The sequence below is a fragment of the Eleginops maclovinus genome, chromosome 22 (assembly GCF_036324505.1).
Source record: "Eleginops maclovinus isolate JMC-PN-2008 ecotype Puerto Natales chromosome 22, JC_Emac_rtc_rv5, whole genome shotgun sequence".
Classification (NCBI taxonomy): domain Eukaryota; kingdom Metazoa; phylum Chordata; class Actinopteri; order Perciformes; family Eleginopidae; genus Eleginops; species Eleginops maclovinus.
In genome coordinates this window covers 9,175,874-9,193,013 of record NC_086370.1, presented here as the reverse complement: position 1 = coordinate 9,193,013, position 17,140 = coordinate 9,175,874, and the positions used below count along the sequence as shown (strand labels likewise).

Genomic DNA, 17,140 nt, shown 5'->3' with positions numbered 1-17,140 from the left:
AATACAAAAACCTACAATTATCTTGCCACAGCTTTTGAGTACGTATACACTTCCAACTAAAAATACAACTCCCAGATATCCCGGGGCATCGTGTGACGCAAAATATTCGCGACAGCTGTTTGTTTCCATGGAGCTGATACAAGCTAAAGCCGCGGATTAGCTAACAGCTAGCTAGTTAGCTCGTTGTTTAACGTTGGTTTTTGCTGTCATACGGCTTCAAGAATGTCAGGACGAGAAAATAACGAGACTCTGTTTTCATTTGAGCTTTTGGTGGAATCCATCAAAGTCGAGAAAGAAAGTCAAGTTTCCGACGAGCTCGCTCTTGGAGTAAGACTGCTGGATTTCCCAACGCTGCTCATTTATCAGCCTGAGAAAAGCAATGCTGGAGTGAAGCAACATGCAGATAATGGAAAGGATCAGCAAGGGGAATATGCCTTCAACAGAGGGAAGTCTTGCTTCTTCAAAATGAACCTGAACTCACTGCATACTCATCTATCCAACACTCCTCTGTATGCTATGGTGCTGGATGTGAAAGAAGAGATCCCCAAATTAGTTGGTAGCTCTCTTGTGTCACTGGCAAAAGCGATGGACAGAATCAGGCAGGATGTGAATGAACGTGGTGTTTCTACTCCCTCATCTCACGGTGAAAGTGGGGTTGTGGGTATATGCGACCTCATGGGGGAGAAAATTGGATCAATTTCCCTGAGTTACAAACTTCTAAGTCTGGGAGCTAGTTTACTGCCACACATCACGGAAAGCAGTAGTGCACATGGCGGAAAACATTTACAAAACAGAATAATGGAGAAACAAATCACAGAATCAGCGGCTCTTGATGAGAATACCTTAAAAAGTGAGGATAAACGGGACAATGGTTTTCCTGTTGTCCTGCAGACTGAAAACAAACCAGGTAGACAAATGCCCCCCCATGAAGAAACTAATGAAAATAATTTTGAAGACGATTTAAGTCTTTTTTGTCCGCCACATCTCTTCTATAATAATTCTGCAGAGAAAAAACATACAATTAGGGAAGGGGATTGCAATACTCTGAATTTAGACTCTGAGGCTTTCCCATTTGAAGACACTGAAGATGAAACAAGTAAAAATACAAATGAAGTGGCAAGTTCTCCAGTGATAGAGCAGAAACTAAGACATGAAAAAACAGCAAAGAAACAAGAAACATGTGAGGTGCCTCTGAATGTCCTGGGGGAAGCTGTAAGACAGTTGCCTCTGTTAAATGCGCTTCTTGTTGAGCTGTCACAGTTGAATGGCCAGAATTCAAGCCAGCCTCTGTCTATACATCCAAATTTATCATGGATTTACAGGCCGGCATCCACAGAGCCTACAGGTGAACATGGAAACACACCAGGAAAAGTGTCTTTGCAGAAAACCAAACAGAGGACTAGTCAACACTTAAAGCATGTACATTCCCCCAGATACTGTTCTACACCTGCATCTATCAAAGAGAGAGTCAAAAAGGAAGAGGCTGAAATATCCAGTAAATCTCCTCACAAGAAGCTTGTGTACGGTACGACCAGAACATTCAATCTAAGACTGAAGAAAATGTCCCCTCTTAAAGTAAAACGACGGGAATGCATGGACTTAATACAAAGTGAAACGCAGTCAAGTATCACCAAAGCTAAGACAAAGTCAAGTAAAACCATTGTCAAGTCCAGCCAAATAAAGTCAGCATTAGATCAGAGCTCCAGTCTAAATGAAAATGTCGAGACAATGATGCAAAACATTGCAGTGGACTCTGAATTTCAGGACACATTCACACTAAAACATGGCAAAGCTCGGGGTAAACAAAATACAGACTTTTTGAGAAATTCAGCAAAATCTCTTTCTGAAAAAGACTTGAAGTGTATTCACATCCCCAGTGTGGAAGGTGATGATGTTACCCAAAATGAAGAAGATAAGGAGCATCTCAGTGACTCAAATCAAGTAAAATCACAGCCTGCATCTCACAGACATACCAGCCCAAAATCTTCATTTTCAGACTCCAGCAGAGAAGGAAACGAGGAGGCAGACTATGCTGATGACTTTAACAGCCTGGAGCCCAGCGATGCCTACTCCCCTGACCCCGTGAGCAGCCCCGAACCCTCTAGAGCCAAGACCCCATGCTCTCCTCTCCGTCACTCTGACTCCGAATGGGTTCAGAAGAGAGCAGTCCTCCCTGTGCCCGTCAAAGCCCCCCACTCTCCACAGCACGCTCTGAGGGGGGCGCACATAATCCGACCCCGAACCCAGGCCTCCGCCCTCAGCTTGTCCTCTGATGACAGTGACCAAGAAGGGTCAAGCTCCTTGCAGACCATATGCTCCAGAAAACCGAAGACATGGAGCAGTACAGCAGAAAAGAGCTCTGATGCTGAGAGTTTGATATCATCCAGAGGTAAAAAGAGTGGGTCATCCAAGAACAGTGGTCCTGTGGGAAGATTTTCTGCTGGGTCAGTGTCCTCCTTTGAACAGCAAGAGATAGAGGAACTGGAGGACGAACTTGGATCTCTGGATTTCAAAAAAGGGTATAAGCATATCTCTGAGCTAGTGGCCAACAAACTCCCTGGTTACACCATGTAAAAAAAATGCATAGAATTCTACATCAAGGTTAAAATATTTCCAAATGGCAGTTTAGTTCTAGCAAATATGTAAATGTGTATACGTTTTCTTCTTAGTAGTATCTGACACCTTTGAATAAAGAGACGTTTTTGGGGGGAAATAATGTGATCACTTTACTTCTTAATCTCTCAGTTAATACCAGGCTACTATACATTTGCATAACTTCTTGTAAGATGAGTCTTTAGTGACATAAAAGGATGAAATCTCCCTGTGCACATCATTTATGCAAATCATTTTAACTAACATTTAAGCTGTTGTTTCCATTCGAGTTGTCAGAACTTGAAAGTCTCCAGACAGGATGTTTCCTTTAACCACCTGCTACTTTGCATTTGTCCGTTGATATTATGTGATAAGCAAAACAGAGACGGATAGTATTTTAAAACTGGTATGGTGTGCTTTTTAACAGAGAGACAATTAAAACTTACTCATTTGTAATGGTGGAAATCCAAATGATTAATTAAAGTAAGTACATTTAGAATGTATGTACTGTAATTAAGTAAACCTCTAACAGAGTTGCTGAATTTTATGCTCCTTAATAATTATACTCCATTACTTCACAGAGGGATCTTCTGTACATTTTACTTTATTACATTACAGCTTTAATACTTAATTATTTATTTATTTTAGAGAGTTAAACAATGTAATAGTAGTAGTAAGATGAGATACTAGGTCAAAATAAGGAGATGCTAAATCAGAATAATGAGATAGGTAGTCAAAAAGATGTTTCCCATTATATGGGATACTAAGACAGAATATTGAGCAACTTGATAAAAACATTTTTTTTTTAAAGTTGCTCTTTTTTTATGCGAAGCTATTTTTGGGAATAATTTCTCATTACTTTGAAATACAGAGTATAAATTGCCTTCTATATTCTTTAACTTTTTCGTCTCCATTCAGATCAAGTTCTGCGGTGTGCTTTATACTGCGCATGCGTCAACCGGCTGTGTACGGAAGAGCTGCAGCAGCATGTTTAACGGTGTAATCTGAAATGTTCAAACACGTTTTCCTGACAGGACCTCCAGGTAACACTGCACACCCAGCTTTAGCGGTGCTATTGAAGTTGCAGTGGCTGTAAATCCAGACGAGTCATTTAGCGGTAGTTACCCTGTGTCCGAGCCAGCACACGTTGGTTCTGAGGAAAGTTAGCTTGTCTAGCTAATCTGTTGTTACTCAGATCTTGTACCTCAGTAAAGGAAGTGGGAATAAGTCCTGCGATCAACATTTTACTCAAGTAAAAGTACAGGGCATCAAAACATACTTAAAGTAAAAGTATTCATGCAGATCGACCCATTTCAGAATAATATGTATTATATGATTTGATTAGAATCATTGATGCATAAATGTGTACCAAAGCTGGTAAAGGTGGAACTAGATCTATCAATTTAGTTACTGTTTGGTATTTTGCGAATTTAGTCCTATTTTTTAATCGCTAAAATGATATCATATGCAAAGTAACTTAAAGTAAAGTACAATATTAACCTTTGGAATGTAATGGGGTAAAAGTACAAAGTAAGAAAATAAAAAAATGTTCATGTAAAGTACAATTCCCTAAATGTACTTACTTTACACCACTGTTAACATGTTATGTTAACAAGTTATTTGCGCTATTCCCAAAAGCACTGTTACAAACTCAAGACACATTCGAATGAATCATTATCATTTTTGAAAGATTATTTTCAATGTTTTAGTCGACAAGGCTCACTATTCCCTATTTGAAAACATATTAACTTGGTCTTCTGTATATTGTGTAGACCCCTTTAGGATTATTTATGGGAAAGGGATGTCATCATCAATAAAGCATGGATAAGACACATCCTGACACTTGACAGAATCAATAAGTGATAATGCAGTTGTTTTACATTGTTTCTTATTTTACTTCCAGGTGTGGGTAAAACCACTGTGGTGCAGAAAGCCTGTGAGGCTCTAGTGTCATCAGGAGTGGGAGTTGAGGGGTTTTACACAGAGGAGGTCAGGGAGGGGGGCCGGAGAGTCGGCTTTGATGTAGTCACAGTGACAGGAGAGAGGGGCCAGCTGTCCAGAATCAGGTACCAGGGTCATCCCATCAAAAGTACCTGCTCTCTTTTATCTGTGCTGCTTTTCAGTGACTTATTGTATCTTACAGAGACCCTGCCGGCTCTTCTCATGGCAGACGGGAATACACAGTTGGGCAGTATGTGGTTGACTTGCCTTCATTTGAAAACGTGGCTCTCCCCCTCTTCAGAAATGTAAGAGGACTTTAAACTTTTCAATAGATCACAGCAAGCCAAACACTCCCTTTTCTCCCCTTTTAACAACTCACCAGACCTTTGATTTTCTCTGATTTGATGAAATAATTGGAAGCTCGCAAACACATAAATTCCAGAGTGACATTTTTAGTGTTGGTGGTGCCGTCTGGCTGTCACTGACCTGATGAATCCAGCATGTAAAGTGAGCCTGGAGTGACGCCTACACATGTGTTGTAAAGGGAAGGTGTCTCTGCCTTGGCCTGGCGGCACATATTCCACTTTCATCTGACTCAAAGTGACTCTGTAATCACTGCTGATCACGCGTTGAATGAAACATACAAACACTATCATGATGCATTACCATGATCAGCCTTTTCCACATGTTTGATTAGCCACATGGACATCAATGAAACCTCTTTAATCTTGTTATCAACACGTGTCTAACTGAGCTTATTTATTTATAAACTGTTCCTCAAATCGAGCATACACTTATGAATGTGCATTCTCAAAGGGATTGCTCAGATGTTTTGAAAAGGGATTGTATGAGGTAACTTTCCATAGTAGTGTTTGGAGTACCAGCACAGATGGAAAGCATGTTCTGCTGTGGACGTGGGAAGCAGCATTATGTATTTTTAAAAACCCCTACCAAAAGAATGAAAATCATTTTAGGCGTTTGCTGTATTTGGAATTTTTCACCACTTACCTAATGTCATAAGCCCTTTAATGAAGGGTAATTTAGACTTTATCCACCTTTGCTCTCTTCAAAGGCACAAACATAAAAAAATAGGGAATGTTTCCTCATAGAAAGACGATGCTGCCTGGACCGGTTAGTTAGTTTGTGAAACTGTGTTACTTTGGTGTTTAAAGGGTTAGTTCGGCTTCACCAAAGCCAAACAATGACACTAACTAACTTAGTAACTGATCAGGCAGCAACTTCTGTGTTCTACTGTTTAAAATGACTGTCTGGTGGCTTTGGATACAGCATAGATGGAATTATGGTTTCAGTTCCTTGTCAGAAACATCTGTCTAAAGGCAAGGTATTGCACTGAAAACATTGTAAATAAAGCGTACACTCTAACTGATTTTGAATATCATATGTTTGGATGTTCTTTCAGGAGGCTATAATACATTTGACGCTGCCAAACCACATTGCTTAGATTCCTCGCAGTTCGGTTTCCCAAAACAGTTTTTTTACTATACTCCCTATGGATAAATAGCTCATACAACCAATTATCCCAATCCAAACTATCCCTTAAAGCTAACACTCTTCGTCCGCAGGTGGGGTCAGCAGATGGGGGCAGCAGGAAGGTGTTCGTCATTGACGAGATCGGCAAAATGGAGCTCTTCAGCCAGCCGTTCATCAGGGCAGTGAGACAGACTTTAGAAGTCTCCTCCTGCACCATCCTGGGCACCATCCCCATCCCTAAGGGTAAACCGCTGGGTCTTGTGGAAGAGGTGCGGAGCAGGAGAGATGTCAAGGTCTTCACAGTGAGTACAGACAGAAACAATCTGGTGTGAAAAGATACATTTAGGTCAGTTTACAAGCTCTTAAGTCCCACAATAGCTGTATGACACTGTTTACACTGTATGTACTTTGTCTTAGGGGGCAGTCAGTCTGCCTACTAATGCACAAAGGGCATGCCCCGCATTATCCCTCGCCAGGATTAACGCTAAATCATGCGTGACTGATTCAACAACAAAGGGTGGTCTCAAATGTCAAAATAATTGATCACGGAAGACTCAGCTATAGATATTGTCATGCAAAACACTGATTATGCTGGAGTAGTTATAACATTAAACAAGGTTATGGCAATTTTTTCACCAACATATGATTTATAATTTCCATTACAGTAACATAAGGTCAGAGATTTAAAACGTGATGATCTCAGAGTGGTAACTGTGTTGTCTGAGGCTTAGATGTTAGAAGAGATGTTTTTTATGGTTAGTTTTATGATGTTATGATGATTTATACTTGTTTCTTTTCCCCCTTAGGTAACCAAAGAAAACCGAAACACCATTCTACAAGACATTTTAGCAACGGTACAAACTTCTCTGCGACCTACAACCTAATATGGAGATTCAGAGCCACGATAAAGGAAAGATGCTCCTCTCGTGCATTTTTTTTGTGCTGACAGCAACTCTTATTAGTGCATGCATGTGGAGCACACACATCCAGACAGTTGAGTGAATCTACGCACGCTTCATAACCGGGTTTTGACCTAACCGGAGGGGCATAGGGAGCTGCTGCAGGAGTTAGTGTGTCACATACATGTATTTATGTACACAATTCCTTTTCTTCATGCTACTACAGCCTCAAAATGGATTGCACGCTGAATAATTGATTGTGAGATGGAAAACAGCGGGGGAATTGTTCAGATAGTGTGTAAATATCCCAAAGACTGCTAGTCCTCATAACAGCTCGGCTTCATTTTTAATTCAGCTGCGAGTGTTATTGGGATTACCGCAGGCATTTCTCATTTATTAGATTGTAATATTTATTTGCCCACCAGGACATGTGGTGAATTTTATTTGTTTTGTATGAAGGGGTTAAAACGGCTGTGCCCCTTTTTATTCATTCAGCTATTTGCTATTTAACCCCTAGCTTGTGTTTGTCTGGTCAACCTGAGGATGCACTCATTGGAAATCAATTCATATTTAATGGTGCAACTATGTCCAATCCTTTCATAGTTTATTCATCCATCATGAAGAAAAGAAATTGAAAAATAAACAGGTCTTTTCCTGGTTTCCTCTGGTATTCTTCTCCTTTATCTAAAAAAAAAGAACACATGTTCACAGAGTTGTGATAAGCTTTAATTTTGTTGTATTAATCAGCAGTACAAATAAATATTCTTTCAGGGATTTCATGCTCTATCCTGGGAGTTAATGGCATTTCTCTCCATTTGCAGTCAGATTACAGTTAAGGCTGAATATTTTCACTGGTCGTCAAAGTGCTTTTATAAAGGATTTATACAAATACCAATGCTCAGAAGAGCAGGGGTTTACAGCTATGGAATGAGACATGCTGTCAAATGTGATGAGGATTGAAGCTCTATGTCAACAAACAGATGAAAAGGTTAATGCTTTTTGATGGCTATATTCTAAATAAATGTAGGTATTTTAGGTCAGGAAAGTTTTAGTGTCTAAAGTAGCTCAAGAGCTTTCAAGGTCTGCAGAAAGACTCGCTGTAAATAGAATTTCACTGACTCAGCAGGAGCTCCAGAGTCTGGCAGTCGTTTTGAGGATTTTCATAGAAATCCGCTGGCAGAAGATACTTGTTTTCAAAACTGAAGCCTCTTCAGGTCATTTCAAAGTGAAACTACATGGAAGGCTTTTTTGGCTTGTTTTTCTAATGCTGCTTGTGTAACTGATGTAACCTGTCAGTCCGGCTGCAGAGAGAGCTGCCAGCTGTGATCTGCGTCAGACCTGCCGCTGTGCCAGCATCTGTTCTGAGGCCAGAGCTGACGCTCCGCTGGATAAACTGCCATTGACAGACACTGAAATGGCCTTAAAGTCAACACCGTCGTATGTTGGAAATAACATGGAGCTGTGATGTAGCGTTGTTATGGCACAGGCCAGACTTGACGGTTGATTAGAGGTGATGGTATGGTTCATGATGGTGGAGCGAGCGCGGTGGTGCTGAAGCAGCAGGAGGAAATCTTCCACCTCCCTGCAACATGGCAGCATGGCAGCAGACGGGTTATGTAACAGTGACAATGACTTGCCAATTTCACCAAGTAAAGGGAGTGTGTGTGGCAGCATTTCATGTGATATTATGTGTTTAGCAGCCATATTGGGATTGGAGAGAACTCCCTCTTGAGGGAACTTTGGGATTCAAGTCTTTGCAGACCATTTACATGCAAACCTATACAACACATTACAGGATAAGGAAACTTAGCAGTTTTATAAATCTATCAAGCAGTTTTTCTTTCTAACTTGATTTCTTGTACTTGGAGTCACAGAAAATTGAGAAATACTCAAATGTTTTTGTAAAAAGGGTTGATTTTAGCTCAATAATACTGCTCTAATAACTAAATTGGCCACATCAATTTTTCACATATTGAAAACAAGGACTGCAATAGATTTAAATCATTCACAAGAGAAACCCTTTCCATTAAAAAAAGGGTGTGTTTAAATTCTATATTTTACCGTAACATTTTCAAGACATACGGTCGACTTGCTGTTCGACATTTTAAACGCCAGCTTTTTGATGTATAACCACTGTGGAACTGTAACAATTGGATCCTCCGTCAGGGGACATGACTGTATTGATGTGATGTAAGCCTTAGAGAATAGCTTTAATGAATAAGAAGTGAATTAATATCCATATCGCAGAGATGCATTCACACCGAATCTGCGGGACAGATGATAGCCTTTATCCCTCCACACAGGGAGGACACAGAAATGCAAGGAGCTTACCAACAATCCAGGACAAAAGGAAGCCTCTGGTGGGAGTGGGGGTGGAGGGTGGATGGGTGAGGAGCTGGTGTTTTGATGAGAACATTGCTCTCTAGTTATTGCACTTTGTGGAACCAGCCCAGGAGGCACAATGACAGTGTGGAGGGGCAAAGTCTCATGAAATATTGTCCAACAAGCCTTCAGCCAAAATGCCAAACACAGCCAATGGAAATGTTGACATGTTATCCAAAGAACACGTGGGAGATGCTCGGGCTTTCCCAAAGCCGGATTTCAAACTCACAGTTTATTTCCCAAGATGACCGTTTGATTTATTTCAAAGACCAGGAGCTAAAGCTTCTTAGCCTCACTGCGGTCACATTTCTCAGTGCCAAAGCTTGCACATAGCAAAGCTTAAAACAATGTAACTCCTCAGCATGCATTGGGTATGTGACTTATCACAGTGTGTGACGCTTGCTTTGTAAGACCCACAGGCATCAGTATGTTCCCAGAAACCTGTAATTGAGTCATAATTCAGCTCATTGTGCTAATGGGCAAATCTAAGGTCTGCAGGTCATGATAGGTGGGCAGTTAATAATGAGTGCGATATGAAGGCTGTGGAAATTAAGCCATTTGATCTGACTTTCTAACCACTATTCCACCCTTCTGCCCACCACCGATGATTCCTCAACCACTCGTCCCATTACATCACTTTCACAGGCTCCCCTGGTCCGGAGGCCGACAGTATCCTGTTTCAGAGTGTGTATCTGGGCCACTAGCACACCCCTCAGCAAGACTTCCCTTTAAACCCGGGATCAAAGCTCAGAATAGAACAGGATTGAAATTAAAAGAGTAACATTTTTGTGTGATTTCAACAACTCTCTTCCTTTCTTTTCCTTTTCACAAAAAGATAGAAAGAGTCTATTATGATACGTGTAAATCTGTAGAAATGTGGGATGTGTACAGAATCATGCATCCTTCCAGAGGACTATATTCCATCAACAGCAGGAGAGGGGTCGAGGCCCGAGGACATCATTCTCCTGTTACACTGCCTTCATGGTTCCTTGTGATCTCCGGATCTCTTTGAATGAATGTGGTAACCCCCGGTGAGTCACTTCTTATTTGGCTACATAACAAAATGTTGCCTCACCTTCGGTAGGAGATGTCATGTAGGCCGTTATGAGTGGGTAGACATAGGAAAAGGATACAACCGAAGCGTGGAGAAGTGTGTGTGTTTTGAGGTGGCCTTTTCCATCGCCCAACCACATTTAAATCCCATATTTAGAGAGGAAGCCTCCAGTGTGGTGACACACAACTGCACTGTCTCTAGAGGGGAGGAATGACCCCCCACCTACCCCCAACAGCTGTAAGAGAAGCAGGGGGTTGTCAGCCGATGATATGGAGGTCAGAGGCCACAGAGAGGACACAAAGATCGGCCAATGGGGCATCCCTCAGGGCCGCGAAGGATGTGGCTGTCATTCCAAACTTGACGGAGAGGGAAAACTCACAAAAATGTTTTTATTGTGGGAAAAACCCAAATGTTTGTGCTCCATGCAATGAGGAAAATAGGTGCCATATGTACATGCAGCAACTATGTGGATTTGCCAATCATACCCCGGATTATTAACTTGTCTACAGTAATAAGACACAGATCAATGCAGTGGAACATGGGATTTTCTATACTAAGTGAACAAACTTTGGGTATATTTTATAGTGAGAGGCTGAGTCATACAGTGTGCTCTATAGAGTCTGGATAATGATTCACAGATTGCTGACCTGCCATGATTAATGCCCCTGCTGGACGCTTTTGACAAATTTTCACCACAAACGCAGAGCTGTTTCCATTCCATATGCTACTGTAGGGGTGGTGTGCATGTGTGTATGCATACACGCGTGCCAAGACCATACTGTGACTTTTGGCAGTGTGATATGAACTGAGAGGTGTTGCAGTGGTTGTGCCAGAACTCTTTTTTTTTTTTACATTTGTGATAGTGCTGCTTTGCTGTGGTTCTGAGTTAGACTGGTGGGTAATGGGAAGTAGATGCACTTTCCTCATGAACGCATGTTACAGATTAGGAGTGCTGTAAGGTAAGTGCTTTCTTAAATGAAACTTTTAAGGGGCTTGTAATTTATTTGTATGTATATTCTACTATTACTTTTAATGTTTGCTATTTTGCAGATTCAAATTAAATACAATATATAACTTAACTCATAAATCATGATTATTATAATAGGTTAAGATGACCAGACAATAACATTTGCCAAACCGGCTGATATATTATATTGGTGAACACATGCATCCTTTCTCTATATTTCAGATCACTTAATTCAGTGATATAAAGTATATTATTATATGTATACCAAGGGCTTACCATGTAACCAGTTAAAAGTGACCCGTACTGTACATACATAAAATCTGCACTGTTTGTACAAATGGCTTTGACCTGCACTCCATCTGCACACATACATGTAAATATATTTAATAACTCAAATATGTATATATGTTCAATCCAATGATCAGCGTTTCACCTTGTTGCGATATCTCGTTTTAACAGTTACTTATTATGTTATTTTTAATTGTATTATCCAAGTATCTGTACTGTCCTGTTTTTCACTCTCACCCTGTTGCTGCTTTAAACTCCTGAATTTCGCCATAGGGATAAATAGAGGTCCATCTTATCTTATCATGAAAAAGGGCCATTCTGCATAATCGCTTCGTTTCCTTTAAGTATACGTTGATGGTAAAATCAACCACCATTTCCTGTACCATTGTATTTTAACATGGCGTATTAATATGTTGTTTTTTAGTAAACTGATTGAATGTTTCTTCTCTACTGCAGCATGTATAACATGCCGACCACATTGTTTACTGTCTGATGTGAAGGTGCGTTGCATGGTGTATTTTATAATGAGAACATTCAACCGTCACTGCTTATATACCAACCAGTACTAACAGTGCACATCCTTTAAAATACCAGCACAACTAACACTCTTTAAATAACACTTCAAATGCTTTTATCTTCAACATCACACACAGTTGAACTATTTTCAGTTCTAACGTAGAAAAATGACGAATCAGCTGCCTACACACAATGAACTGAAAAATGCTTTCAACGATTACTGCTCAACTGATTTCGGCCCTTTATTTCGGAAGACATTTCAAATCTGGACAGTGCCGACATTTTAACAGCACACTTCCAATGCTCCGACTTCAATTCTCATAAAACCTGGTGCATGCAAACAGCTCACATCGTAACCTGTTTACTGTTTGTACGTGCAAGCGACACAGTTCTTACTTTTTCTGCAGAGCAGCTATAAATCCTCCAAAAATATTTTTAAATCAGCACTGAGTACCCCGTTTCCCTCTCTGCTGTAATCTCTAATCTAATTTGTCCTTCACATATCATGAACGGAATCGCTGAATATTTTGTAATGCTAAACAGAAGTGTTTTGCAAATTCTTTATGCATATAACTCATTATGCAGCCATGTCTGCAGAGAATGTTTGGGTTCTCAGCATAAATATTGTTGATTATGGATGTGTGTGAATCACGTCTTTGAACAGTGGCGGGTTTTTAATATGCAAAAAGACGGCTAATGATGTGAAGATGTTCTTAGCCTGGCCTGGCCTTTAATCTCTCTCTTCATCTAATCCCCATTCTCTTCAAAGCCTCAAGAGAGGACAACAAAGCTTGAATAACACATTTTGCATGAAACTGTATGAAAAATAAATATCATTCATGCATTATCACAGACAAAGCAACTCATTGGTTTTCATTGTTTTATTATGAATAGTCTTTGTTACAATTTGTATTTCAAAAGTGTTAAAATCAAACAAGCTCTGGCAGTATCAAACTGCTGATAAAAAAAGAAAGAAATATTGGTGCACCACACGCTGTACATGTTAGTGTCATGAGTTCAGGATATTTTGATACTAATACTCACTGTGATTATTCTTTTATGTAGTTTCTAAACTGATTCTCTACTGAGCAGTATGCTTTACTTAATACACAACAATCCAGAAAAAATAGAAAAGGAAATAAGATTGTTGAGAAAACGTGTTTCAATAAATCAAATCTTCAACTACGCAGTGCACACTCACACAGTATTGTTCCTTTTATGTGACAAGAAAAAACAATAACTCATAGAAAATACTTATGATTTATAAGACAAAACACATCAAACATAAAACCGTGGTAGCTCTTCCCATCATAAATATAGTCAGTAGTGGCGTTTTTTTGTGTGCACTGCACATTAGGAACAATTTGTAAGTAAAAACTCAGAGGTCCTTTTTCCCGAAGAACTTTTTGAAGACGGACTTGTTGTTGCGTGGCCGCGGCAGGCTGGAGTAGCTCCTCAGAGCCGAGTCCTGATGGGGGTCCTGCTGCCACCCGGCTGTAGCCATCAGCGGGGGCTCAGAGTCTGACGACTTGTCTCCAACTACAAGAGTCACACAGTAGTTGGAGCCTCTCTCCGGGCCTCTGCCTGCAGGGGGGTGCACCACGGGTTTGATCTTCTGAAAAGTTGCTAAAAAGAAAAACAGTGTAGTGAAAGTTAGGACAGTAAAAACAACAGCTGTTTATGATTCTCAGCAGTGGATCCTTTAATGACTAACCTGACGTGAAGGAGTGGGAGCGACGCTTGTTGCTGAGCCAGTCCTCACCGCCACACGGGAGAGGGGGGGAGGAAGAGGTGTTGGCTCTGGATGCTCCAGACAGCCTGTGAGTCAGTGACTGCGTTAAAGTGTCTTCATCATCATCTGGAGAGGCACAGAACATTAGGATTGAGTCACTCCAAGAACACTTTGACTTCCTCATTAAAACAGGCCAGCATGCAACGGGTTAATCTGAGAGAGCGGAAATTAGTTTTCCAGCCGTTGTTTTCGGCCTTATCAAACTACATATCCATTTCTGATCCTCAACTGAATCTGGACATTTCAAGTTGTGTTCATATTCTGGATGCATATGTGCTTTTTGTGTCTGAGCTGGTCATTTGTTTGTTTTATTCTCATGTGTCTTGTGTATTTTTACATTTGTTAATTTTATGTTGATAAGAGGTAAACATAGAATGATAAATATTATTGTACATACATGTCATTTTAAAATACAGATTTGTTATAACTGTTATAACAGATGTGAGCTTCTCTTTGATACTCCAGTTGTTTAATAGCTGAGACAATACCTTAGCTCCTCTTAGTGGAACATAATAGAACTGCAACATATTTTCCCTATTTTCTTTCATGGTTGGAGAGCTTGATAGCAGACACAATAAAACTGAATAAAATGTAGCATCAAGAGTAAAGAAGCAAGCAACTTGCTTTAATAAAATCATTATAAGAAAAATGCATCATAACCCTGTTTAATTAATAACTAGTTGCATCCTCTAACCACCAGAGGGATCATTCAGAGTCCAACAATGGAGGGCGGGGCTTGTATGTCTTACCACTGCAGCCTCCCTGTGAGCCGGTGGACTGCTCATCCACACTCTTGAGATGACCCTGCGTCATGTGACCGAACTCTCGGGTGAGGACGACTATCTCTTTAGTCTGGGCGGTGCCCTGGGTTTTGCGCCTGGGGAACGTGGACGTGACCTCATGGCGGGAGGAGCACTGGCATGTGGCGCGGCCATTACAATGGGAGCAGAAAGGCTTTCTGGGCGGTGGGAGGGAACCAAAACATTATTGTAAAGATCAGAAGCATCCTTTTTAATCAAGGGTTGGAGGTTGTTGAATTGTAAATCTTACGAGGAGTTAGGGAGGTCTTGATCAGCCAGGAATCTTGAGAATGAAGTCTCACTGCGACCTTTTTCAGAAGATAAAATAATTTAAGCACATAACTCTCACATCACGTCAGGATTAGCGAACGTTTGCTTTAAAATAAAATGCTTACCTGTGTTTGCCTGTATTTTCATCATCCATTTCTTCATCAGAAAGCGTGAGGAGGCATTGAGCAGATATTCGGAGCCATCGCGGAGCCTGAGGGCCACAAAGACAAGGTTTACAACTTTACACTCGTATTCAGTATTCCGAAGGAAGCTATGTATTTTTTTCAGAGTAATTGTATGTATGTACAGGTAAGGGTGAAGGGTGATGATCATGGCATATTGTATTACAAAGCCAGACGAAGGGAAAACATTTTGCAAGACCGTGGAGACCTTTTTTAGAGTGTTTTGGACTTCAAGGTGCAGTTATCTACATTGTATTTTTGTCTGTTGTTCTTTTATTTTCAGTTAGTTATCAAGTACAGAAAAACACTTTGCACACTTACTTCATGAGACGCCTAGCCTAATTTATTAGGATTACAAAAGGTCCGGTGCTCAAAAGTTGTTTTTGCAGGTGTTTGGGAACTCATTTCTAACTTTTGGGTTTATTTCTTTGTCAAATGTTGTTTTTTTTCTTCTGTGAATATGCAGGGGTTATTGAAGTTTTACCGCAGTCTGAAGCAGTTGGGTTTCTTGGTGTAGTCTGGTGCAGGGGAGCACTCCGCTCCAAGGAGGTTGAGCGGCAGGCCGCATACAGAGCTCTGCAGAATAGCAGAGAGTGATCATCATTGACTTATCCAGTTCAATTATTCATCATTTTCTGTTCCTCTGGGCTTTTATTGTCGTCATTTTTTTCTGCTTACCCTCAGTGTATCCTTCCTATCCTGGTAGAAGCATAAGGTGTGTCTGTATAGGACGGCATGGTACGAGTTCCATCCTCTGGAGGCAGCCTGAGAAAATAAGATAAGAGCTGACTGCTGCTGACTGCGAGCTTTACATCTGCTGACCGCGCTGTCTGAAAACATAAAGCCTTTCTTACCCTCTTTCCCCCCAGCTGCAGCTTGTGTTTCCTCTCCAGCGTTCCCTCCATGGACTGCAGCTCAGGCTTCCCACTCTGAGAGGATTTTAATTCACAATATTTAGGCAAAACTCCTTTCTGTGATAAATGAAAACAGCTATATTTCTAATAAGAGCTTTTGATTTGCGTCACTCTCACCAGGGTAACACAGCGCCCTCTTGTGGTCAGGAACTCTTCCTGCTGCTCCAAGTCGCTCAGGCTGTGAGGGGTTTTCCTTTGCTGGCAGACGCCATCCAAACCCATATGGACTGAGAGGAGGCTCATTGACTGGTCCTGTTCAGAGAGAGAAGTTCCACAATAATCACTCAGGACGAGTTGCTCATGCTTTTAGTTTTTTTCTTTTGTAATATCAAGGCCACAACACTGATAAATGCTACCAATTCCATCTAGAGATTTGAAGCAAGACGTCTACAGTTTGTATTCACTTTATAGATGTGAAAACTAACACAAATACGTATATCTTATTAACATTTGAATTTCTAAATATTGTGACCCAAATGACATAAAAAACACATAGAACAAAAGTTTCTTGCCTATGGTGCTATATTACGACAGTCAAATTATATCAAATATGGAACCTAAGGGAGGGGGTAATATTCCTAGGAAATAAATAAATGACATTGTTGTGTTTGTTTCTCCAACCTTACTTTGGTGTTCTCAGTCAAATTTAACCGGTCTGTTTTAACTGCTCTAATATTAACACAAAAACCATTAATCATCATTACATTTATCCCCCTATTAGGCTGTAAACAGTCTCAGTCTACAGGTTTAAATGAAAAACTGCAGTGAATATACAAAGACAAGATGCTGAAAATATATCCCAAAATTAAAATTAGGACGTGTACTATCTGATGGATGAACATAATCTAGGGTATCCCATTTTGACACCATGGGTCTTACAAAGTACACTTAACCACTCAAAATTCAATGAAAGTTTTTATGTATAAATGCCTACTGTCGGGGATACCGTGAAGAAATCAAATGCAAAACCCATTATCTATGATTAATAAAAGTAGAGTATTTGACCCGATCACGAAAGAAGGGTTAAAACATCTTTGATATTTTGATTAAAT

The 17,140-nt window shown here is 40.4% G+C and overlaps 3 protein-coding genes across 7 annotated transcripts in view; 2 read left to right on the top strand and 1 right to left on the bottom strand.

Annotated features, from left to right (window-relative positions):
• The first annotated feature begins 139 nt into the window (after positions 1-139).
• Positions 140-3,204, top strand: map10 (microtubule associated protein 10). The gene has a single exon (XM_063874863.1). The coding sequence runs from the start codon at positions 223-225 to the stop codon at positions 2,572-2,574; it is 2,352 nt and encodes a 783-aa protein (XP_063730933.1). The 5' UTR covers positions 140-222; the 3' UTR covers positions 2,575-3,204.
• Positions 3,205-3,526: 322 nt separating this feature from the next.
• Positions 3,527-7,709, top strand: ntpcr (nucleoside-triphosphatase, cancer-related). The gene is made up of 5 exons (XM_063874864.1): positions 3,527-3,635; positions 4,496-4,658; positions 4,736-4,838; positions 6,117-6,326; positions 6,831-7,709. Exons 1-5 carry the CDS (start codon positions 3,602-3,604, stop codon positions 6,906-6,908), a joined length of 588 nt encoding a protein of 195 aa, XP_063730934.1. The 5' UTR covers positions 3,527-3,601; the 3' UTR covers positions 6,909-7,709.
• A 5,287-nt stretch (positions 7,710-12,996) lies between these two features.
• The window catches only part of LOC134858766 (uncharacterized), a 30,259-nt gene continuing 26,115 nt past the window's right edge, over positions 12,997-17,140 (bottom strand). For all 5 annotated transcript variants that reach the window (XM_063874858.1, XM_063874862.1, XM_063874860.1 and 2 more), the window contains 9 exons: positions 16,206-16,340; positions 16,029-16,103; positions 15,853-15,939; positions 15,659-15,750; positions 15,118-15,203; positions 14,973-15,030; positions 14,672-14,880; positions 13,845-13,988; positions 12,997-13,756 (listed from right to left, as the gene is read on the bottom strand). In XM_063874858.1, the coding sequence (XP_063730928.1) occupies positions 13,509-13,756; positions 13,845-13,988; positions 14,672-14,880; positions 14,973-15,030; positions 15,118-15,203; positions 15,659-15,750; positions 15,853-15,939; positions 16,029-16,103; positions 16,206-16,340 (1,134 nt within the window). In that variant the 3' untranslated portion in view covers positions 12,997-13,508. The remainder of the gene's footprint in view (positions 13,757-13,844; positions 13,989-14,671; positions 14,881-14,972; positions 15,031-15,117; positions 15,204-15,658; positions 15,751-15,852; positions 15,940-16,028; positions 16,104-16,205; positions 16,341-17,140) is intronic.

Coding starts and splice junctions, on each gene's coding strand:
- ntpcr (XM_063874864.1), top strand. CDS start 3,602: ATGTTCAAACACGTTTTCCTGACAGGACCTCCAG. Junction 4,659..4,735: donor GGCCAGCTGTCCAGAATCAG/GTACCAGGGTCA, acceptor TGTATCTTACAG/AGACCCTGCCGGCTCTTCTC. Junction 4,839..6,116: donor CTCTCCCCCTCTTCAGAAAT/GTAAGAGGACTT, acceptor CTTCGTCCGCAG/GTGGGGTCAGCAGATGGGGG.
- map10 (XM_063874863.1), top strand. CDS start 223: ATGTCAGGACGAGAAAATAACGAGACTCTGTTTTCATTTGAGCTTTTG.